The 23,893-nt window shown below is 44.1% G+C and overlaps 1 protein-coding gene across 8 annotated transcripts in view; it reads right to left on the bottom strand.

Annotated features, from left to right (window-relative positions):
* Positions 1 to 23,893, bottom strand: part of LOC129556837 (stimulated by retinoic acid gene 6 protein-like) — a 52,186-nt gene that overhangs the window by 8,149 nt on the left and 20,144 nt on the right. For 6 of the 8 annotated variants that reach the window (XM_088837990.1, XM_088837992.1, XM_088837993.1 and 3 more), the window contains 12 exons: positions 21,661 to 21,781; positions 20,000 to 20,045; positions 16,085 to 16,213; positions 14,888 to 14,958; positions 12,487 to 12,598; positions 10,457 to 10,567; positions 9,404 to 9,551; positions 8,115 to 8,129; positions 2,970 to 3,045; positions 1,295 to 1,376; positions 911 to 959; positions 325 to 442 (listed from right to left, as the gene is read on the bottom strand). In XM_088837990.1, coding sequence (XP_088694116.1) covers positions 325 to 442; positions 911 to 959; positions 1,295 to 1,376; positions 2,970 to 3,045; positions 8,115 to 8,129; positions 9,404 to 9,551; positions 10,457 to 10,567; positions 12,487 to 12,598; positions 14,888 to 14,958; positions 16,085 to 16,213; positions 20,000 to 20,045; positions 21,661 to 21,781 — 1,078 coding nt within the window. The remainder of the gene's footprint in view (positions 1 to 324; positions 443 to 910; positions 960 to 1,294; positions 1,377 to 2,969; positions 3,046 to 8,114; positions 8,130 to 9,403; positions 9,552 to 10,456; positions 10,568 to 12,486; positions 12,599 to 14,887; positions 14,959 to 16,084; positions 16,214 to 19,999; positions 20,046 to 21,660; positions 21,782 to 23,893) is intronic. The other 2 variants (XM_055427089.2, XM_088837996.1) reach the window with 1 other exon arrangement.

The raw sequence follows: 23,893 nt of genomic DNA, 5'->3' as shown, positions 1-23,893 counted from the left end.
GTCACACAGTTGATCTAAAGCCTAAACTCAGATTCCCTCTCTCCTTCCACTATACTGTCCTTTCTCTCACTTCACCTGCCTGAACCTCAGTCTTCCCAGCAATACAATGGGCACACATATACCTCCCACAGACACAATTGAGAGGACCCAGCTGAACAGTGCAAGTGGAAACATTTTATAAACTGTGAGTCTCCCATCACAGTGACAGCATGGGTCCAGGGACTGGTGAAAGCCCAGCAGGGAAGGGGCATTTTGAACAGCAGCTCAGAGGGCCCAGCAGCTCCCAGGCCCTGGGCAATGTCAGGAAGCCCACCCAGCACTTACATCCCGATGCCTAGTGCTCTGAGCATCTCCAGCGCCTGATGGTGGATGACAGGAAGCACCAGGCTGTACGTGATCGCCAGGCCACACAGGCTCTGCATCACATGGATGATGAGGTAGCCTGTGGGCCAAGGGAGCCGGTGGTCACTAAAGGCCCTTCAGCATCCAGTCACACAAGTCCCTCCCTCCAGCACCCTCCTCTAGCCTCCTCCCTCCAAAGGTCCTGGCACTCTTGCTTATGCTGTTTCTTCTGCCTGGCATGACCAGCAACCTTCTGCTCACCCTGCCAGGTCAGTTCAAACGTCAACTCCATTAGAAAGGCTTGGCACTCTGCCCTAGGTGTGAATAGTCACTTCCTCCCCTGGGTCACCAGCACCCTTAGCGTACACACCCCATGGGCACAGGACAGGTGGTAATGATGACCTATATGAATGTGTGCTTCTCACTCCTTCCTGACCTTCCTGTAGGTCCTTTGAGGAAGAGCTGGGGCTGCTTCTGCCCCATGTCCCTCCTCCCTGCCCACAGCCAGGACTCTGAAGGTGCCCAGGGAATATGTGTCAAATTGAATGGGTCATGTGATGGCACTTACCCCACAGAATATAGGCTATCTGCCAACCAGAGTACCTTGCAATGGCCACCTGAGATTTAGATAGAAAAAAAGGTCTGAGAGGGGAGACCCCTTGATTACCTCTAACACATTTGTCCAGCATCCCTGTCTCATTTGAGGGTCACCCACCAAGCTACCAAGGCAGGTGTCATGATTGTCCTCATTTTACAGATGAGGCCAGATGTGGACAGTGGCTGTCCCAAGTCACCCAGCAGCAGAATATACTAAAATTGAGGGCTCTGGATACCTCCTCCCCGCCCCCCCACCCCAGTCCAGGGCTCTTCCTTCCCCAGCACGCCAACCCTGTCTGAGGTGCAAGAGAGCAGGCTCCGGCCTGGGAACAGAGAGAGACTGCTGCGGACTTACCACACTCTCAGATGAGGAAGGATTATGAAACTTCAGAGGAAGAAAGTGTTTATCCCCTGCCCACAACCTCTTGATGTGCTTTCTAGAGAGAGAGAGAGAGGGAGATTAGTAACGCTCATGACCCAGGCTCCTTACGCACTTAGAGCTCAACAGATGTAAACAGAAAGGCCTGTGGAGGGAGTGGCAGGCAGCTCAGCTCCCTTGTATTGACCACAGCTCTTGAGATGGCTCTAATCAGCCTTGAAATCTTTTTAAAATACTTTTTAAAAGTTGAGATACAGTTGACATATAACATGACATTATTTCAGGTGTGCAATATAATTGATATTTGTATATATTGTGAAATGATGATAATGTCTTGTTAATATCTGTCACTGCACACAGTTACAAAAAATTTTTCCTTGTGACGAGAATTTTTAATCTACTCTCTCAGCAACTTTCAAATATTCACTATTTTTAAACTATAGTCAAAGGATCAAGGCGGGGCTTGGATGGAGAGCTGGGGCCTCTTTGTGCCAGGAGAGTCTTCACTTAAGTGTCATCTGCAAGAGACTCAGCCTTTGGGCAGCCAGATGGGGAGGATGTAAAGACAGGACGCTCTGGAGGGGTGAGAGTTGGCCCTGGGCTTCCAGTGAGTGAGTTGGTGGCTCTGAATTAGAGGCTGAGGCAGACAGTGAGAGACAGAGAGGCAGAGACAAAGGCAGGGAGATGGAGAGAAAGAGAAGCAATAGATACCCAAACTCAACTTCTACTGGCGTGCAAACGCTGACTACACACTGAAGGCCATCCCCTCTTCCTGCACTGCTGTTCTTGAGACTGATGCATCTGGTCCCCCCGATCCAACCTCCTGTGGGGTCCCCTTGAGCCAGATTCACCTTCTGGGAACCCACTGTGGTTAGTCCTGGAGAGCAGGGCAGATCTGACACCCAGCAGAGACACGAAGTGTACAAGAGATGATAAGGTTAGAAGAGGCCAGAAGACATGGTCATCTGCTAATAGACTGGCTAAAGAACTGCGGTACTGAAGAAGACTTTTGAGAGTTCCTTGGACAGCGAAGAGATCAAGTAAGTCAATCCTAAAGGAAATCAACCCTGAATATTCACTGGAAGAACTGATGCTGAAGCTCCAATACTTTGGTGACCTGATGCAAAGGGCTGACTCACTGGAAAAGACCCTGATGCTGGGAAAGATTGAGGGAAGGAGGAGAAGGGGCCAACAGAGGATGAGATGGTTGGATAGCATCACCGACTCAATGGACATAAATTTGAGCAAACTCCGGGAGATGGTAATGGACAGGGAAGCCTGGCGAGCTGCAGTCCTTGGAGTTGCAAAGGGTTGGACACGACTTAGCAACTGAATAACAACAAAGTTATTTTGTTGAGTCTTGACTGCTCAGCAGTGAACACCGCAATGAAAGTACTGCTTAGGGTTTTGCTGAAGACCAAAAGAAGACTCTAATCACAATGTCAAATTGATAGTGGAAGCTCAAATCAAACGCTATTTTGTTTGTTTTTGTTTTTTACCAATAGGTGTGGTTGTCCCCAAACCCTGAATACACTGCCATTCCCAATTTGGGAGTGACTGACACTGCTTGGGAATTCTGCGAAAAAAATCAATTCCTGCAAAGTCAATTTCCTGCTTGAAGACACACACATGCCTCCCAGAATCCCCTTACCTGTAACAAGCCAAGATGTGGAACAGGTAGCTCACACATGTGAGGGAGGCAGGCAAAATGGTCACCACCCAGACTTCTGAAATAGAAAAGGTGACACAAGCAACCTCAGAAGATGAACCAGAAATAATTTTAAAATGCAGAAAGTCACAACAGAAAAGTTTGGGCAAAATATATTGTATTTCCTTTAATATACCTCTTGGGCAAATAAAGTTTTGCTTATTTCCGTTTCATTTTAGCTATATGCCCTCTATATCCTTCATTTCCTGTGTGTTTATAAATGTTTCCTTTGTATTAATATTGTCAATCTACAATGCGTAATAGAAACAGAAAATTACAGAATGTCCACATGGTAGGTAGCCTCCAGCCTTGTAAGACATCATTTATACTCGAACTTCTAATCACCACTTTTGGGGGAGGGGGTTATCCACCCCCAGTTCACAGCTACCATGTGCAACAGTAACTGGAATGAAGGCCTTGACTATTCCATTCATCCACCTTTTAGTAAGTTTTTAATATTTCTTATCCAACTTGCTTTCAGAATGACTCTGGGTGCTTGTGAGAGAGGGATGGAGAAAGACAGAGGAAGTAAAAGCTTCTGTACAAGCGGATTCTCAGTAGGTACAGAAAAAGCATTTGAAAGATCCAATCAGTTCAGTTCAGTTCAGTCGCTTAGTCGTGTCCGACTCTTTGCGACCCCATGAACCACAGCACGCCAGGCCTCCCTGTCCATCACCAACTCCCGGAGTTCACTCAAACTCATGTCCATCGAGTCGGTGATGCCATCCAGCCATCTCATTCTCTGTCGTCCCCGTCTCCTCCTACCCCGAATCCCTCCTAGCATCAGACTCTTTTCCAGTGAGTCAACTCGTCGAATGAGGTGGCCAAAGTATTGGAGTTTCAGCTTTAGCATAAATGCTTCCAATGAACACCCAGGATTGATCTCTTTTAGAATGGACTGGTTGGATTTCCTTGCAGTCCAAGGGACTCTCAAGAGTCTTCTCCAGATCCAATACCTCTTTATAATTAAAATCACTGAATAAACTAGAAATGGAAGGGCATTTCCTCAATAGGATAAAAAGCATTTGCAAAACCCCCAGGCTGACATCATACTTAATTGGTGAAAACCTGCTTTCCCCTTAGGTTCAAGAATGAGAAAATCAGTGTCTGCTCTTGCCAATTATATCCAACGTTGTACTGAAGGGTCTAGCCAGGGCAATTAGGCAAGAAAATGCATTTAGACTGCAAAAGAAGAAATAGAACTATCTCTGTTTACCACTGACATGTTCTTAGGTATAGAAAATACTAGGGAATAAGCGAACAAAAGTAAAATGATTAATAAATGAGCTTGTAACTCTGGACGGAGGTTCGTGACATTGTACAGGAGACAGGGACCAAGACCATCCCCATGGAAAAGAAAGGCAAAAAAGCAAAATGGCTGTCTGAGGAGGCCTTACAAATAGCTGTGAAGAGAAGCTAAAAGCAACGGAGAAAAAGAAAGATAGAAGCATCTGAATGCAGAGTTCCAAAGAATAGCAAGGAGAGATAAGAAAGCCTTCCTCAGTGATCAATGCAAAGAAATAGAGGAAAACAACAGAATAGGAAAAACAAGAGATCTCTTCAAGAAAATTAGAGATTCCAAGGGAACATTTCATGCAAAGATGGGCTTGATAAAGGACAGAAATGGTATGGACCTAACAGAAGCAGAAGATATTAAGAAGAGGTGGCAAGAATACACAGAAGAACTGTACAAAAAAGATCTTCACGACCAAGATAGTCACGATAATGTGATAACTGACCTAGAGGCAGACATCTTGGAATGTGAAGTCAAGTGGGCCGCCTTAGAAAACATCACTATGAACAAAGCTAGTGGAGGTGATGGAATTCCAATTGAGCTATTTCAAATCTTGAAAGATGATGCTGCGAAAGTGCTGCACTCAATATGCCAGCAAATTTGGAAAACTCAGCAGTGGCCACAGGACTAGAAAAGCTCAGTCTTCATTCCAATCCCAAAGAAAGGCAATGCCAAAGAATGCTCAAACTACCGCACAATTGCACTATCTCACACGCTAGTAAAGTCCTGCTCAAAATTCTCCAAGCCAGGCTTCAGCAATATGTGAACCGTGAACTCCCAGATGTTCAAGCAGGTTTTAGAAAAGGCAGAGGCACCAGAGATCAAATTGCCAACATCCGCCGGATCATGGAGGAAGCAAGAGAGTTCCAGAAAAACATCTATTTCTACTTCATTGACTATGCCAAAGCCTTTGACTGTGTGGATCACAATAAACTGTGGAACATTCTGAAAGAGATGGGAATCCCAGACCACCTGACCTGCCTCTTGAGAAACCTGTATGCAGGTCAGGAAGCAACAGTCAGAACTGTACATGGAACAATAGACTGGTTCCAATAGGAAAAGGAGGATGTCAAGGTTGTATATTGTCACCCTGCTTATTTTACTTATATGCAGAGTACATCATGAGGAACACTGGGCTGGAAGAAGCACCAGCTGGAATCAAGACTGCCGGGAGAAATATCAATAACCTCAGATATGCAGATGACACCACCCTTATGGCAGAAAGTGAAGAGGAACTAAAAAGCCTCTTGATGAAAGTGAAAGAGGAGAGTGAAAAGGTTGGCTTGAAGCTCAACATTCAGAAAACTAAGATCATGGCATCTGGTCCCATCACTTCATGGGAAATAGATGGAAAAACAGTGGAAACAGTGTCAGACTTTATTTTTTTGGGCTCCAAAATCACTGCGGATGCTGATTGCAGCCATGAAATTAAAAAGACGCTTACTCCTTGGAAGGAAAGTTATGACCAACCTTGATAGTATATTAAAAAGCAGAGACATTACTTTGCCAACCAAGGTCCGTCTAGTCAAGGCTACAGTTTTTCCCGTCGTCATGTATGGATGTGAGAGTTGGACTGTGAAGAAAGCTGATCGCTGAAGAATTGATGCTTTTGAACTGTGGTGTTGGAGAAGACTCTTGAGAGTCCCTTGGACTGCAAGGAGATCCAACCAGTCCATTCTAAAGGAGATCTATCCTGGGTGTTCATTGGAAGGACTGATGCTGAAGCTGAAACACCAATACTTTGGCCACCTCATGCGATGAGTTGACTCACTGGAAAAGAGTCTGATGCTGGGAGGAATTGGGGGTGGGAGGAGAAGGGGACGACAGAGAATGAGATGGCTGGATGGCATCACCGACTCGATGGACATGAGTTTGGGTGAACTCCGGGAGTTGGTGATGGACAGGGAGGCCTGGTGTGCTATGATTCATGGGGTCGCAAAGAGTCGGACACGACTGAGCGACTGAACTGAACTGAACTGAACTTGTGTCTTACAAACTTCAGTTCAGTTCAGTTCAGTCTCTCAGTCGTGTCCGACTCTCCGCAACCCCATGAATCACAGCACGCCAGGCCTCCCTGTCCATCACCAACTCCCAGAGTTCACTCAAACTCATGTGCACAGAGGCGGTGATGCCATCCAGCCATCTCATTCTCTGTCGTCCCCTTCTCCTCCCACCCCCAATTCCTCCCAGCATCAGACTCTTTTCCAGTGAGTCAACTCATCGCATGAGGTGGCCAAAGTATTGGTGTTTCAGCTTCAGCATCAGTCCTTCCAATGAACACCCAGGATAGATCTCCTTTAGAATGGACTGGTTGGATCTCCTTGCAGTCCAAGGGACTCTCAAGAGTCTTCTCCAACACCACAGTTCAAAAGCATCAATTCTTCAGCGATCAGCTTTCTTCACAGTCCAACTCTCACATCCATACATGACGACGGGAAAAACTGTAGCCTTGACTAGACGGACCTTGGTTGGCAAAGTAATGTCTCTGCTTTTTAATATACTATCAAGGTTGGTCATAACTTTCCTTCCAAGGAGTAAGCGTCTTTTTAATTTCATGGCTGCAATCAGCATCCGCAGTGATTTTGGAGCCCAAAAAAATAAAGTCTGACACTGTTTCCACTGTTTTTCCATCTATTTCCCATGAAGTGATGGGACCAGATGCCATGATCTTAGTTTTCTGAATGTTGAGCTTCAAGCCAACCTTTTCACTCTCCTCTTTCACTTTCATCAAGAGGCTTTTTAGTTCCTCTTCACTTTCTGCCATAAGGGTGGTGTCATCTGCATATCTGAGGTTATTGATATTTCTCCCGGCAGTCTTGATTCCAGCTGGTGCTTCTTCCAGCCCAGTGTTCCTCATGATGTACTCTGCATATAAGTAAAATAAGCAGGGTGACAATATACAACCTTGACATCCTCCTTTTCCTATTGGAACCAGTCTATTGTTCCATGTACAGTTCTGACTGTTGCTTCCTGACCTGCATACAGGTTTCTCAAGAGGCAGGTCAGGTGGTCTGGGATTCCCATCTCTTTCAGAATGTTCCACAGTTTATTGTGATCCACACAGTCAAAGGCTTTGGCATAGTCAATGAAGTAGAAATAGATGTTTTTCTGGAACTCTCTTGCTTCCTCCATGATCCGGCGGATGTTGGCAATTTGATCTCTGGTGCCTCTGCCTTTTCTAAAACCTGCTTGAACATCTGGGAGTTCACGGTTCACATATTGCTGAAGCCTGGCTTGGAGAACTTTGAGCATGACTTTACTAGCGTGTGAGATGAGTGCAATTGTGCGGTAGTTTGAGCATTCTTTGGCATTGCCTTTCTTTGGGATTGGAATGAAGACTGAGCTTTTCTAGTCCTGTGGCCACTGCTGAGTTTTCCAAATTGCTGGCATATTGAGTGCAGCACTTTCGCAGCATCATCTTTCAGGATTTGAAGTAGCTCAATTGGAATTCCACTAGCTTTGTTCATAGTGATATTTTCTAAGGCCCACTTGACTTCACATTCCACGATGTCTGGCTCCAGGTGAGTCATCATGCCATCGTGATTGTCTTCTTCGTGAAGATCTTTTTTGTACAGTTCTTCTGTGTATTCTTGCCACTTCTTCTTAATATCTTCTGCTTCTGTTAGGTCCATACCATTTCTGTCCTTTATCAAGCCCATCTTTGCATGAAATGTTCCCTTGATACCTCTAATTTTCTTGAAAAGATCTCTTGTTTTTCCTATTCTGTTTTATCCTCTATTTCTTTGCATTGATCACTGAGGAAGACTTTATATTAAATCAATTCATTGCTGTACCTAGAAATATGTAATCTGAAAATGAAGCAAGAAACAATTACATTTGACATAGTATCACAAAGAATAAAATACTTAAGAATAAATTTAGTAAAAGAAGTGTACAACTTGTACACTGAAAACTACAAAAGATCATCGAAATTAAAGAAGACCTAAATTAATGGAAAGACATATCACTTTTATATTCAGGATATTCTATGTAAACATGGCAATACTCCTAAATTGACCTACAAATTCAAATCAATCCCCCAAAACTTCCAAAGCCATTTCTATATGAATTGACAAGCCAATCCTAAAATTCATATAAAAATGAAGGGACCCAGAATAGGCTTTACAACCTTGAAAAAGAAGAACAAAATTGCATGACTCACATTTCTTGATTTCAATCTTACTATAAATGTACAGTAATAACACTGTGGTATTTCTGTAAAGATAGAGGAATAGATGAATGGAATAAACTGAGAATCCATAAGTAAGTCCCCATTGTCAATAAATTTTCAACAGGTATGAAAAGTATTAATTGTCTTGACAATTTAATGGGGAATAAATATGCCTTCAATAAATATGTGTCCCTCCACCCGAAAGGATTCATGTGTTGAAACTCTAACCCATGATGTGATGGTATTTAGAGATAGAGCCTTTGGGAGGTGATTAGATTGTGAGGGTGGAGCCCTCATGATGGAACTGGTGCCCTTAAAAGAAGAGGCATGAGGGAGTTTGCTTCCTCTCCCTATTTTCCATTCAGTATGTGAGGACACAAAGAGAAGGTGGCCATCTGCAAGTCAGGAAGCAGCTCTCCCAAGACAGCAGATCTGCTAGCACCTTCAACTTTCCAGTGTCCAGAACTGTGAGAAATAAATGTTGGTTTTTTATACCACACAGTCTACGGCCACTTGTTACAGTAACCTGAACTAAGCAGTAATTAAACTTGAATGATGTGAGTAAACTTTTCATATAATAATAAAGTCAAAACTTACTATTTTATCTTTTCCAAAGTGAAAAATATATGATGATTTTAGTTGTTTCCACTGACACCAAAAAAAGATAAGCTATTTAAGATGAGAACATTCTCAAGGCATGTTCAATGCAGCCCCAAACAAGTTGTAATAAAATGGCCTGTGTCTTGACCCCTTTTTCCTTCAAGTCAGTCCAGGGAGGCATAGAGTAAGTGAAACACAGATAATATGAAGACTAGCAGTGAGAGTTACTGTCGGTGAGCACCCACCACTAGTCACGAGGCCCTCCCTGTTCCATACACAAGTGGCAGGAGCAGAGGTGGAATATGGTTTTACCTTTGGTGATGTTAATCAGTTCTTTCACCTTCAGGAGGACTGCAGTCCCTGTCTGGTTCATGGAGGTGATGTAGCTCTCCAATTCACCTTCAAACACATCCAGCTCATCTCTCACATACACGAATATGCAGAACTCAATGACAATGAACTGGGGACACAGAGTAAGTGTTTCAAGGTCTCACTTCAGTCCTGCTCATTAAATGAATAACATAGGGGGTCATTCTTTGGTTTTGAGGTCAAAACTCTTTGAAGCTCAAAACTCAACTGAAATAGACTCTGGACACTTGCTTTACTGACATGAATGGGATTGTGACTCCTTTGGAGACAGGAGTCAGCCCAAACTCTGTTCTTCACAAAATAGCGTACAAGAGTACATCCCAAAAGGGCTCAAGGAACTCTTCAGACATTAATTCAATCAGAGAGACAAGAATGCCTAACTTTAAATAAAGGGTGACTTTATGGACAATTCCAGACATCCCTCCTTCTTGCATTTTGGCAGTGACCGAATTGGAGGAGGTACTGTTTCATGTATGTATGTCATGCTTGCTCCTCTCCTGTCATCTTGTCATCCTGCCATCATGCCCCTGATCATCATGCCATTGCTTCTGGAGTTCCTGATGCCATTTTACTTCATCAACTGAGTCTTGTTATTCTCTGAATGTGGAGCTCAAATGCTACTATTGTCAGGCGACTTCTCTATCCAGAGTAATTCACTAAACTTCCAGAACACTTTCACCTTTTCTTTTCCTCTGTTCAGATGGCAGTACTGCATACCATATCTTATCTTCTTCTCTTAGACCATGGGCTACTCCCAGGCCAAGAGCTGCTGAATCAGCCCTCTTCTCTCTTCCAGGTCTGAACGAGGCACTTGGTATGGAGTAGACAACTAATAAAGATTTAATGAACACAAAAACATCGAGTGATTTACTCACTGCTGCAGAGAACTCTAGTTAGTGGTCCATTAAAATCCATTCTCCCCTTCTTTGGGCACAAGGCTGGACCACATTTCCCAGCCTCCCTTAGTTAGACATGGCCACATGACAAGGACCTCACCAATGGAAAAAGAGTGGAAGGAACATGCGCTGGGTCCACATGGTCTTTGAAGCCTCCCATATGCATTTCTCCACATACTTTCTCCTTCTGCTGATTCAGGGGGTGAGGATTCTCAGGGATGATGAAGGTACACAATGGAGAAACTAGTTATGGGACAACATAAAAGACTGCTGCCTCCCAAACCTGAACACCCACTCAACATTGTTAAGTGGGCAATATATATATATATATATCTACAATATATATATATATATATATCTACAATATATATATATACATTGTAGATATATACATTGTAGATATATATTGTAGATATATATATATATATATACAGTGTTTTCACTAAAGTTTGGTGGTTTATGCAGTACCTCATCATAATCTAATGCTGCTAAGTCGCTTCAGTTGTGTCCGACTCTGTGTGACCCCATAGACAGCAGCCCACCAGGCTCCCCCGTCCCTGGGATTCTCTAGGCAAGAACACTGGTGTGGGTTATCATTTCCTTCTCCAATACATGAAAGTGAAAGTGAAGTTGCTCAGTTGAGTCCAACTCCTAGCGACTCCATGGACGGCAGCCTACCAGGCTCCTCCGTCCATGGGATTTTCCAGGCAAGAGTACTGGAGTGGGTTGCCATTGCCTTCTCCGCATCATAACCTAATACATTCACCTAAAAGTCATCACAGGACTAGTTTATATAGGTATCACCCTCAGACATTTAAAATGAACAGAAGACAATTTGGCCATCTTCGTCTCTGCACTTTGACTCTGCTTTTGACTTGGACATTTTACCTCACTTAGCTCTGACCACATGAAATGCTTTGATTTTGTACTTTATTGATTTCTTGTTTTCAGTTTCATAAGTTTCTGGTCTACTTTTTATTATAATATATCTATTTTTCTGCTTACTTTGCATTTTAATTTGCTCTTTTTTATTTGTTTCCTAATGTGAAAGCTTAGATGATTGATTTTAGATCTTTCTTCATTTCTAATATATACATTCAATGCTACAAATTTCTTTCTAACCACTGCTTTTGCTGGGCTTCCCTGGTGGCTCAGCGGTAAAGAATCCACTGGCTAATGCAGGAGACCCATGTTCAATCCCTGCATTGGGAAGATCCCCTGGAGTAGGAAATAGCAACCCACTCAAGTATTGCTGAGAAATCCCACGGACAGAGGCTACAGTCCTGGGGTCACAAGAGATGGACACGACTGAGCAACTTAACAACAATAACAACAACAACTGCTTTTGCCACCTGCCACAAATTTTGATAACTTGTGTTCTCCTTTTTCAAAATATTTCTAACTTACCTTGATTTTTTTCTTTGGCTCATATGTTATTTAGAAGTGTGTTGTTTTGATATGTTCTCCTGGGGGATTTTCCAGTTATCTTTATGTTATTGGTTTTTAATTTAACTCCATTTTGATTTGAGAGCAGACATCATGTGATTTTATTCTTTTACAATGATTGTGTTTTATGGTTCAGAATATAGTCTATCTTATTGAATTTTCCATTTATTCTTGAGAAGAATATGCATTCTGCTGTTGTTGATGAAGTAGTGTTTGGATTTCCAAAATATCCAATTGATTGATGGCATCAACTACAATTCAGATTTTCTTACCTTGGCACTGGTTGCCATGGGGTTTCTGCTCCATTCTGCCATGATCTTGTCTGTCTCTTCAATTTTAGGGGCAAAGCTTTGCCCCATGACCTCCCTGTTCTTAGGGATCTAAGAAGAGTTGCTGATTCTTCGGTTTGTTCAGATTTGTACTCGTTTTTAAGATGGAGTGGCATTTTGCAAGCACTTTACATGTGGAATTGGCAACCAGAAGTCTCCATAAATAATTCAATTATATTTATTACTAATATTCACGACATGAGTAAAAGTGTCCTTTGAGTCAAAATGGTGGGGTCAAAGAACTGTACGTCTTTAATTTACAGATACCCAGTTTTTACCCAGCTTTTAAAGAACAACCCTATCCTATCCCCACCCCATTTATAAAATACAAAAGGATTTGCTTAGCTCTACTTACAAGGTACAGGCAGATGAAAGCCAACACAATGGTTCCAATCATCCTGCTTGGGAACTGAAAGTAGGGGTCCCACTCATATATCCTGGTTTGGAACCAAGATTTCTTTCCTTTTCTGTGAATGAATAAACATCAAGAGAAGAAAGGTTGTGACTGGTAAACAAATGCCTGATTCTTCTGAAAATAATGTCATTTCCTCTTGATCTTAGAGTTTAGTGAAGAGAAAGGGCACAGGAAGATTCCACAGTTGTCATCCTCCCCTTATTCTTCAGAACAGGGACTCAGTTTTATTCAGTACAGCGATTTACTAGATAAAAGGCTATAGTTCTTGATCTTTCTTACGGCTAAGAGTGACCAAGACTAAACAGGCCAATGAGACATGAACAGAGGTGTGGGGTGGGACTTGGAGAGGCTGGTCAGATGGAAGTGACACAGCTGGGAGGGCTTCCTTTGTCTTTACTCATTTCTCATGCCTGCCATTTGAAGGGCAGACATGGTGGCTGGTCCAGGTTGGAGCTCCAACATCTATTCTGGACCATAGACAGCCTTCATGATAGCAACCCACTAAGTTATCAGAGGAGAAAGACAGATGATGGGTAAACTGCCGTGATGGGCCGTCCAGGGTAAGTATAGACTGCCTGCTTCCAGAATTCTTTTATATGAGAAAGAAAGAAATCTCTCTCTTGTTTGTGCCATGATTATTTTGCATTTTTTGCTACATGTTGCTAACTATATTTCTAACCAAAGAATTAGCTTTGCAACTGTGTGACCTTGGATTAGACATATGCCTTCTCTGCGAAATATCTCCTGTATACAATGGCAATGGCAGGGGTAAGTCATCTGAATGATCACTGAAGATAGGTGCTTTTTCCTGGCCAAGAGCTATGTCATCTTTTATTGGTAAGAGCACCTCAGTTCTTCCCTGGGTCTGCACTCTTCCCTACCATCAGTCCTGGTGGCCAAGTGAGGCTGACCCACTTCCTAGGTCCAGTGGTGAACAATTGACCCTAGTTTGCATGCGTGCATACTAAGTCAGTTCAGCCAAATCCAACTCTGGAACCCCATGGACTGTAGCCCGCCAGGCTCCCCTGCCCATGGGATTCTCCAGGGAAGAATATTGGAGTGGGTTGTTGTATCCTCCTTCAGGGGATCTTCCTAGCCCAGGGATTGAACCTGGGTCTTTTATGTCTCCTGCATTTGCAGGCAGGCTCTTTACCACTGGCGCTATCTGGGAAGCTCCTGACTCTGGTTTAACAACCAGTTTACTCCAATCACCTACTCATAGTAATTGTTTCTGGTATGGCATGTAGTCCAACTTGATCCAGTGAAACACATTCATGGGAATTTTGTTAGAATTACTTAAAAGAAAACACTCTTTTCTGTGAGCTTAAGCCAGAAGGGTAAAAGCTTAGAGATTATGGTCTCTTGATTAAGTGAAAGAGAAGAGTGAAAAGCTGGTTTAAAACTCAATATTCAAAAAATGACAATCAAGTCCCATCACTCCATGGCAAATAGATGGGGAAAAAGTGGAAACAGTGGCAGATTGTATTTTTTTGGGCTCCAAAATCACTGCAGATGGTGACTGCAGCCATGAAATTAAAAGACACTTCCTCCTTGAAATAAAAGCTTTGACAAACCAAAACAGTGTGTGAAAAAGCAGAGATATCATTTTGCCAACAAAGGACCGTATAGCCAAGCTATGGTTTTTCTAGTAGTCATGTGTGGATGTGAGAGTTGGACCATAAAGAAGGCTGATAGCTGAAGAATGCATGCTTTTGAACTGTGGTACTGGAGAATACTCTTGACAGTCCCTTGGACTTCAAGGAGATCAAACCAGTCAATCCTAAAGGAAATCAGTCCTGACCATTCATTGGAAGGATTGATGCTGAAGCTGAAGCTCCAATACTTTGGCCACCTGATGTGAAGAGCCAACTCACTGGAAAAGACCCTGATGCTGCGAAAAATTGGGGCAGGAGGAGAAGGGGATGACAGAGGATGAGATGGTTGGATGGCATCACTGACTCAACGGAGATGAGTTTGAATAAGCTCCTGGACATAGTAAAGGACAGGGGAGCCTGGTGTGCTGCAGTCCATGGGGTCACAAAGAGTCAGACACGACTCAGTGACTGAACAACAAAAGCTAAGAGACGAGGCAAAGAGACCTAGTTCTGATGACATCAAACCCCTGGATCCATCTGCGTCTGAAACTGATGACCTCTAGACTTTTTAATTATGTAAGGCCATAACTTTTCTTTTTCTCTTTACACCATTTGAATTGAGTTTCTGTTATTAACAAACAAGCGGCCCCTTAAATAGTGCCCTTCCAGTCATCTCCAGGTCTCTGACATGTCAGAACTCATCAGGATTTGTGCAAACACAGAGGGGCAGATAGAACTGTGCTTACTGAAGGGGGCACTTCCTCAGGAGCTGCTTGACGTGCTCTGCCTGGTGAACTTCCAGGAAAGGTTTTTCTTCCTGTGAGAAAAGAAAGAGGTTGATGCTTTGGCTCAGAAAGTCTTACTAGAGTTTTGGTCTCTCTGAAGGACTATTGCCATGACGGCCAGGATTTAGGATAAAACTTCGCTATTTTCAACTGAACCATTCCCAGACACCTGTCATTTATTGAAGAGACAATAGTGTCCCATTGCCTGTTTACCTAGTACTGGCTTTCAAGAAATGCTAGAGGCCTGACCTTCCCTGACTCTTCTGTTTCCTGCTTATAGTTTTGTGAAGTTGATTTCCTTCTGAAATTTGGTGATTTCTCATCATAGTTCAAAATACTATTTCAGGAATGAAATGCTCCACATCCCAGCATTTTTATTTTTTATGAAAAGAAATGTCTCTTGCTTATTTCAGCAACACAATAACAGTAAGGGACTTCTATACCACACTTTCAACAATGGATAGATAATCCAGTCAGAAAATCAATAAGGTAACAACTGACTTGAACAACACAATAGACCAAATGGACCATGCAGAAACTTATAGAACATTCCATATAACACCAACAGAATAGATAGTCTTTTCACAAACATTTTCTAGGATAGAGCACATGTTTGGCCACAAACAAGACTTAAATTTAAGAAGATTGTAATCATACCAGGCATAATTTCTGACCACAAAAAGTTAGACAGTGATAATAGGAGGAAAATTCACAAACAGTACATTCTTGAGCAACCAATGGATCAAATAAAAAAGTCAAAAGGGAAGTAAAAAATTACCTTGAAGCAAGTGAAAATAGAAATGCAACATATAAAAACTTATGGAATGCAGCAAAAGCAGTTCTAAGAGGAAGTATATAGCAGTAAATACCTATATAAAGAAAAGAAGAAAGATCTCATACAAACAACCTAACTTTCTACCTCAAGGAACTAGAAGAAGAAGCACAAGGGGTAATGACCAGTCTGGTAATGACCAGACTCTCTGGGTTCCAGTTCTGTCTCTGCTACAGACTAGCTATTGACCTTGGGCAATGCAACTGATGTCTCCAGGCCCAAGTTTCCTAATACAGAGAGGGAAAAGTAATAATAGTACCTACCTCACAGGGCTGTTAGGAAAACAGCCTGTCAGGGCACACATAGTATTTTTACTCAGTACTCACCATCTGGAGCTCCCAGCCCAGGTGGACCCTCAGAGATTTGACAAATATGTGCAGGAAGCGGCCCAGCAGGAAGGCTAGACAGAGCAGCGAGGGCCAGTAGAACATGACAGTCTCGTAATTCCCCACGAACTGCAACAGAAGCAGACCAGGGGGCATGGGCTCTAGGGACGGTTGGGCTAGGCCACTGGGGAGGTTGTGCACAGGAATCTGCCTGCCCCAGCCTTCTCCCACTAGGGCCACTCTCTCAGAGCTTGGAGGTCAGCAGCCAATCTCTTCCCCACACCCACACCCCAGCCCGCAACCCCACTTCATCAGAACAAGCAGTAGATTTGGAGTCCAGCAGCCCTGGACTTGAGTCTTAGGCCCCCATTTAATTTTCTACAAAAGGTTTTCATGGGTTGTTTTTTTTTTTTTTTTCCTGATTGCATATCTTTTGGGTGGCACAGCATGGCTTGCAGGATCTTAGTTCCCCAAAGGGATTGAACCTGTGCCCCCTGCAGTGCAAGCACAGAGCCCTAACCACAGGACTGCCAGGGAATTCCCCTGATTATGTATTAAATGTTCCTTTTGAAAAACACACATGAGAGAAAGGAAGGGTGAGAGGGGGAAAAAGAGACAGAACGAGAAAGAGAAGGAAGAGGGAGGGGGCGCGGAGCAGAAGCGGGAGGGGGAGAAGAAAAGGAAGGAAAGAAGGGAGGAAGGGCCTGTGAGTGTCATCATGCTGGGAGCATCACAAGCTCCCAAAAGTAACAGGTCTCTCAGAAGGGTGCTCATAGTTTTTATGTTATTAGCTTCATTTTGATTAAAAGTATTTTTTCACTCTTTTAAGATAAATAATATTGTTACTTATCTTTCATAATTTACAGGTTCAGTTCAGTTCAGTTCAGTCGCTTAGTCGTGTCCGACTCTTTGCGACCCCATGAACCACAGCACGCCAGGCCTCCCTGTCCATCACCAACTCCCGGAGTTCACTCAAACTCATGTCCATCGAGGCGGTGATGCCATCCAGCCATCTCATTCTCTGTCGTCCCCTTCTCCTCCTACCCCCAATCCCTCCTAGCATCAGACTCTTTTTCCAGTGAGTCAACTCGTCGCATGAGGTGGCCAAAGTATTGGAGTTTCAGCTTTAGCATCAGTCCTTCCAATGAACACCCAGGATTGATCTCCTTTAGAATGGACTGGTTGGATCTCCTTGCAGTCCAAGGGACTCTCAAGAGTCTTCTCCAACACCACAGTTCAAAAGCATCAATTCTTCGGCGATCAGCTTTCTTCACAGTCCAACTCTCACAACCATACATGACCACGGGAAAAACCATAGCCTTGACTAGACGGACCTTGGTTGGCAAAGTAATGTCTCTGCTTTTTAATATGCTGTCTAGGTTGGTCATAACCTTCCTTCCAAGGAGTAAGCGTCTTTTAATTTCATGGCTGCAATCACCATCTGCAGTGATTTTGGAGCCCAAAAAAATAAAGTCTGACACAGTTTCCACTGTTTCCTCATCTATTTCCCATGAAGTGATGGGACCAGATGCCATGATCTTAGTTTTCTGAAAGTTGAGCTTCAAGCCAACCTTTTCACTCTCCTCTTTCACTTTCATCAAGAGGCCTTTGAGTTCCTCTTCACTTTCTGCCATAAGGGTGGTGTCATCTGCATATCTGAGATTATTGATATTTCTCCCTGTAATCTTGATTCCAGCTTGTGCTTCATCCAGCCCAGCATTTCTCATGATGTACTCTGCATATAAGTTAACTAAGCAGGGTGACAATATACAGCCTTGATGATCTCCTTTCCCAATTTAGAACTGTCAGTTGCTCCATGTCTGGTACTAACTGTTGCTTCTTGACATGCATACAGATTTCTCGGGAGGCAAGTCAGGTGGTCTGGTGTTCCCATCTCTTGAAGAATTTTTCACAGCTGCTTGTGATCCATACAGTCAAAGGCTTTAGCATAATCAGTAAAGCAGAAGTAGATGTTTTTCTGGAATTCTCTTGCTTTTTCTAAGATCCAACGGATGTTGGCAATTTGATCTCTGGTGCCTCTGCCTTTTCTAAAACCTGCTTGAACATCTGGAAGTTCACGGTTCATGTATTGCTGAAGCCTGGCTTGGAGAATTTTGAGGATGACTTTACTAGCGTGTGAGATGAGTGCAATCGTGCGGTAGTTTGAGCATTCTTTGGCATTGCCTTTCTTTGGGATTGGAATGAAGACTGACCTTTTCCAGTCCTGTGGCCATTGCTGAGTTTTCAGGTTAGTTTCCTTTTTTTAATGTTTCCAGAATATTCCAGAATATTCTCCCCACTCTTGGGAAATCAGAGTTTTGATGCAGGGATGTTAGGGTGGGGTTAGACACATTCTGAGATGCAGGGGCTCATGTCTTCATCTTCCAATATATGCTTATATCTGAGACATAGTCATTGTAGTATTAATATTTCAGTGTCTTTTATTATTATCTATATCCATATAGCTATATCTGGGCTTCCCTGGTGGCTCAGATGGTAAAGAATCTGCCTGAAATACAGAGACCCAGGTTCGATCCCTGGGTTGGGAAGATACCCAGTGGCTACCCACTCCAGTATTCTGGCCCATAGAATTCCATGGACAGAGGAGCCTGGTGAGCTACAGTCCATGGGGTCACAATGAGTCAGATACAACTGAAGTGACTTAGTACATAGCACACAAATCTTATCTAAATTTCCCCTTATAATTTGACATTTTAGACCCTTTCCAATGTCTCATTTTTATAAACAATGTTTCCATAAACACATTTGAAAACATCAGAACAGGTCTTTATTACTTCCTTAGTCTGGATTTCAGTCCCATGATTGTTAATTATTAAGTCATGTCAGCCCCTGAGCCTTACTTTCCTACCAATGAACCGGGAATGAATGGCACTAACACACTGGCTGCCGAGTATCCTGAGAATTCTCCAGTTAGTGATTGGGACTGAGCCTAGAACAATGCCTGACACATAGCAGTTCTTGGTGTTGGAGATTCTGAGCACAGAGGTAAGACCCTGCTGTCTCTTCCAATTAACCATGACTATTTTGAATTACAAGAGAACTCCTGGAAGACTGAAAGTTCTCCAAGACTCCAAAGAAAATACTTGTGCTCTGGAACCTCAGGCACTGTGATCAACGAGAAGAAGGGCTTCTTCTGGGACAGAGATCCACCAGAAGGCCCTCAATCCTGGTGCCGAGATACAGAGGGAAGGTCTGACCTACACACCTCATTTTCTAATCTGGTTCCCCGCCAGACTCTCTTTATCACACCCCTTAATCCTCCATAGTTACTGAAGCCCAGGAAAGACTTTGGCAAGACTCCCATGGACTCCTGGCTCAGGTGGCCTCCTTGAACTCCTCTCACCCACCTAGTAAGCCTTCTGGGTGCAACATGATACCTCTTTTTTATCTTGCTTACTTTCCTGGGTATAGGGCTGAACAGACAAACCAGGTTCCTATAATTCTGGGGTAGACAATGCATGGCAAAGCAACAAAGGGTACATCAAGTCCACTTGTCCCATTTTATAGACAGAGAAACTGAGGCTACATACAGGAATGGAAAAAAAGGAGCTTTGAAGTCAGCCAGACTTGGTCTTAACTCCCAAATCTATTGCTTCTCAAGAGTTACATAATATACTTGTGCCTCAGTTTCCTCACCTATAAAATGGGTTTGCTGAAATCTTCCCTCCTTTGAGGGGCCACTATGGACATCAACTGTGAGGACATCTCCGGTGAATGACAGCTGATCAACACAAGATGCTCTGCAAATGGAGGCATCATGAATGGCTCCAACTCCCTTTGTGTCCACATGAGGAAGCTGGGGCCCAGAGTGGCAAAGCCTTGTCCCAGGTCACATAGCGAGTTGGCCATAGTGATAGGACTGAACTATTTAAATACAATTCAGTGGGGACTCACCTGCCCGTGGGGACACTGTATGATGTGAAGGGTGGTGACCACAAACCTGCAGGACAGAAACAAGATTGGAGTCCTGGGGTCCTTCCCAGCACAGCCCCTGTGAAAACAGCTCAGATTCCACCTGCCTGGAGTCCTCTCCCCAGCCTTCTGGGAGGACTGGTTCCCAGGACTCTGTGTACATCTCACCCATATCAGGCACCTAGTTCATGCCTAGGTACATGCATGCTACATTCATTTAACACGTCCTCACACAATCCTGGAATCCACAATAGCAGAGCAGGGAGACTCAGAGAGTTCTCCTCCTCTCTCCCTTCATCACTCAGGTGGGGAGACTGAAGCCCAAAGAGGGAAAAGGATTCATCTAGAGTCATACTCAGAGCCAAGACCAAGTCTCCCAACCCTGGGACTGAGGCTTTTCCTGCCTGGCCTTGACTGTAAACACTCCTCTGAGGAATAAGCCTCAAGGGTTTCCCCCAAGTGGTCATGTTCAATCTTGGTGTCCATACTCCTACGGTGCACGAGCTGCTAAGTGCTTCTGGCCACCTTTTCCTCACCAGCTCAGAGTCTGCCAGAGGCTGTTAAGATATTACTCCATGTCTAACCCTTAATACCCTGTCTTCTAATTTTTAAAAATCAAGCCACTAATTAGCAAGCCATTTAACAAACTCTGGAATTGTAGCTATCAGGGTATCATTTGCTCAAGAGTTCCCCCCACTAGTTTACACACTAGGTCTGGGACTCCTGCTCCACAGAAAATGCTGTGGGGGAAACGAGCCCAGTAAGGGGGTTGTGGGCAATGAAATGAGCTTGAGGGCTGGAGAGTAGAAGTGTTTATGCGATTACTCATCCAGAAATATTCTCCAGGGCCAGCTCTGTGCTGGTTCAGTATCAGAGCTGAGGGCACAGAGCTCAAGAGGAGGGTGAGAAAGCTCCTACATCTAGGGGTGATGATGCATGAAAAATGAGCATGTACCTATCACTGGGCCAAGTGGAGGAAGATGCTCCACACAGGGAAGAGCAACATGTAGACGAAGAGGCCAGAATGCACGATCCATGAGGGTCTGTTTTGTCTTCCAGTGTATTCCCTGGATCACAGTGGGATATTTGCTGAATGAAGCAGTGGATGGATGAAGGAATGAATTCAGGAGTCTTGCATGACTGGAGATGTGTGCTAGAGACCATCAGGCATGGAAAATGTGGAGAGGCCAGACTGTGATGGCCCCAAATACCCCATTAAGGCCCCTGCACTTTCTTCTGGGCTCCCAGGGAAGTGACAACAGCAAGGAGAAGTCACATCCAAATGGGACTCCTGCTTCTACCTGGGTCTACGTGATGGCAGTTGACAGAAGTGAGTTTTCCTGTTTTACAACCTGTTTTCCTATTTACAGAGTTTTACAACCCTGACTTCTGGGAATACTCTAATCATGGGCAGGCTCTTATGGAGCTGACAGAATGCAGACTGACCTTCTAAAGCCTCAAGTGCAGTCCCAAGGAGGGGCCGCGGTGGGCCTGGGACCAGTCATTCCACCCACCCACCCTGAGCCTCAGTTCCGGGCAAGGTGCCCTCCAAGAGAGTTCTCAGGTCACCACCAGCACTTTGCCCAGAGTTTAGCCATGGCCAAACAAACTGTTGGAGAGGAGGCAGGCAGAGTTCATCTTACCAGATAAGAGAGTAGCTGAAGCCCAGGACGGAGCTGACCAGCCCAAACTCCGATGAGAGGCAGGCGAAAAAGGGGAAGTGGGACAGGCCAACTTCGATTCCTCCGATCAGAAGCACAAAGGCTGGGAGAGAAGGGCCAGAGACTATGTCAGTTCCTCTTCTCACAAGCTCAGGGGAGACTCAGGGCAGCTATGGGGCTTCATGTGACTTGCAGTCACAGATCTCAGGACTCAGGGAGATGAGTGAATAAGTCCCAGATTAGCCCAAGGAGGAATGCAGGGATGTCTGTCATGCATTCAAGTAACAGAGCCTTCTTCCATGCCAGGCACTGGGCTAACTATTGAGATGAAGACAACTTGGTCCCTGGCCTTGATTAGCTCACAGTATGATGGGCAGAAACAGACAACATAAATGAACAAACAATCACTGCAAGTAAAGCACCATAATGTATATAGCAGCACAGAGAGCAGGGATGTCCTATGTTTTAAAACCTCTTGTACAGTATTGTATTGATACATTGTACCCTTAAGGCAATGATAATATTAATGATGTCACTGACTAGTTCTGAAATGGTCTAACAAATCCAGTAAAATGTAATTGGGCAAGGTGTCCTTTCTAAGTGTCTGCTTTGAGTTAGGGCACAGAACAGGCATCAAGGACACAAGAGGAATGAACAAAGTTCTTGCTCTGAGACACTTACAGTACAAGAGGGAAGGCAAGAAGGAAAGTAAGTGACGTGATATGTATGATAGTAGAGGCATAGTCAATGTGCTATGAGGGCAAGAAGAGGGAGTCATGGGCCTCACCTAGGGTCTGAGCATGAGGGAAGGCATCCTGGACGTGATGACATTTAGCAGGGCCATGAAATATAAGAAGGAGTTTGTAGGATGGAGAGGAGGAGGAAAAGAAGGACATTCCTCACTCAAAGGATGGGAGATGGTTGGTTGGGGTGGTCAGTATTTCTGTGAATGTGAGTGGTGGAGGATGGGCAGGTAAGGGACAATATAAAAGGAATAATTGCTGTGAGGTTAGAAGCTGCAAGAGCATAGTTTTTAAATTTACCAGAATTCACCCACCATGAAAGCAGACAGAGTGAATAAGACAGCAAAATCATAAACCCACAAACATCTACAACAAATCTAAGTGATAAGACCCATTTGATATCAACATCAGATTAAGAGGAAGCAGACAGTAGACAATAGGGTCTTTGAAAGCCCAAGAACAGAACCAAAATTGCCAACAGATATTCACAGGAAATGGAAGCTGAAATAACAGCAGAAAACGGGCAAGGTGCTGAAGGTCATGATTCACAGGTGAGAATCAGCAGACTTTGGTGTTAGTAAGTCTGAAGATCGGAGAAGGCAATGGCAAGCCACTCCAGTACTCTTGCCTGGAAAATCCCATGGACAGAGGAGCCTGGTAGGCTGCAGTCCATGGGGTCGCTATGAGTCAGACATGACTGAGCGACTTCACTTTCCCTTTTCACTTTCACACATTGGAGAAGGAAATGGCAACCCACTCCAGTGTTCTTGCCTGGAGAATCCCAGGGACGGGGGAGCCTGATGGGCTTCCGTCTATGGGGTCACACAGAGTCGGACATGACTGAGGTGACTTGGCAGCAGCAGCAGCAAGTCTGAAGATGCTGGATCTATTGCAACCCATGAACTCACTATGCTAAATATCCAAGTCCCCTCCCAGGACAAGCCCAGGGTGACAGAGAAACTGTTGGCAGTAGGAATTCAAAATGGAAAGGATAAGAACATTAGGAGCTGGGAACTAGTGAGTCCAGACAAAAGTGGAGGGAAGAAGTCAACTCAGAAAATGTACGGTTCTAATGAGTTGACTCACTGGAAAAGACTCTGATGCTAGGAAAGGTTGGGGGCAGGAGGAGAAGGGGACGACCGAGAATGAGACGGCTGGATGGCATCACCGACTCTGTGGACATGAGTTTGAGTGAACTCCGAGAGTTGGTGATGGACAGGGAGGCCTGGCATGCTGTGATTCATGGGGTCGCGGAGAGTCGGACACGACTGAGCGACTGAACTGAACTGAACTGAATGAGGATACATATATAAAATCACTTTGTGAAAACAAGAGGGAACCCTTGAGCCGTTAGGCAAGAAACAATGTTCTGGCCCAGCCAGATGCTCAACATATTCGTTTTCAAGGAAACACAGGTCAAGATAGTACTTCACACCTGCTCAAATGCCTATATCTTTTTAAAATGAAAATAG

This window comes from Moschus berezovskii, chromosome 7 (assembly GCF_049115385.1).
Source record: "Moschus berezovskii isolate FMDL1 chromosome 7, NW_MosBer_1.0, whole genome shotgun sequence".
Lineage (NCBI taxonomy): Eukaryota > Metazoa > Chordata > Mammalia > Artiodactyla > Moschidae > Moschus > Moschus berezovskii.
The sequence above is the reverse complement of the archived record's forward strand: the minus strand, read 5'-3'. Positions and strand labels throughout refer to the sequence as shown.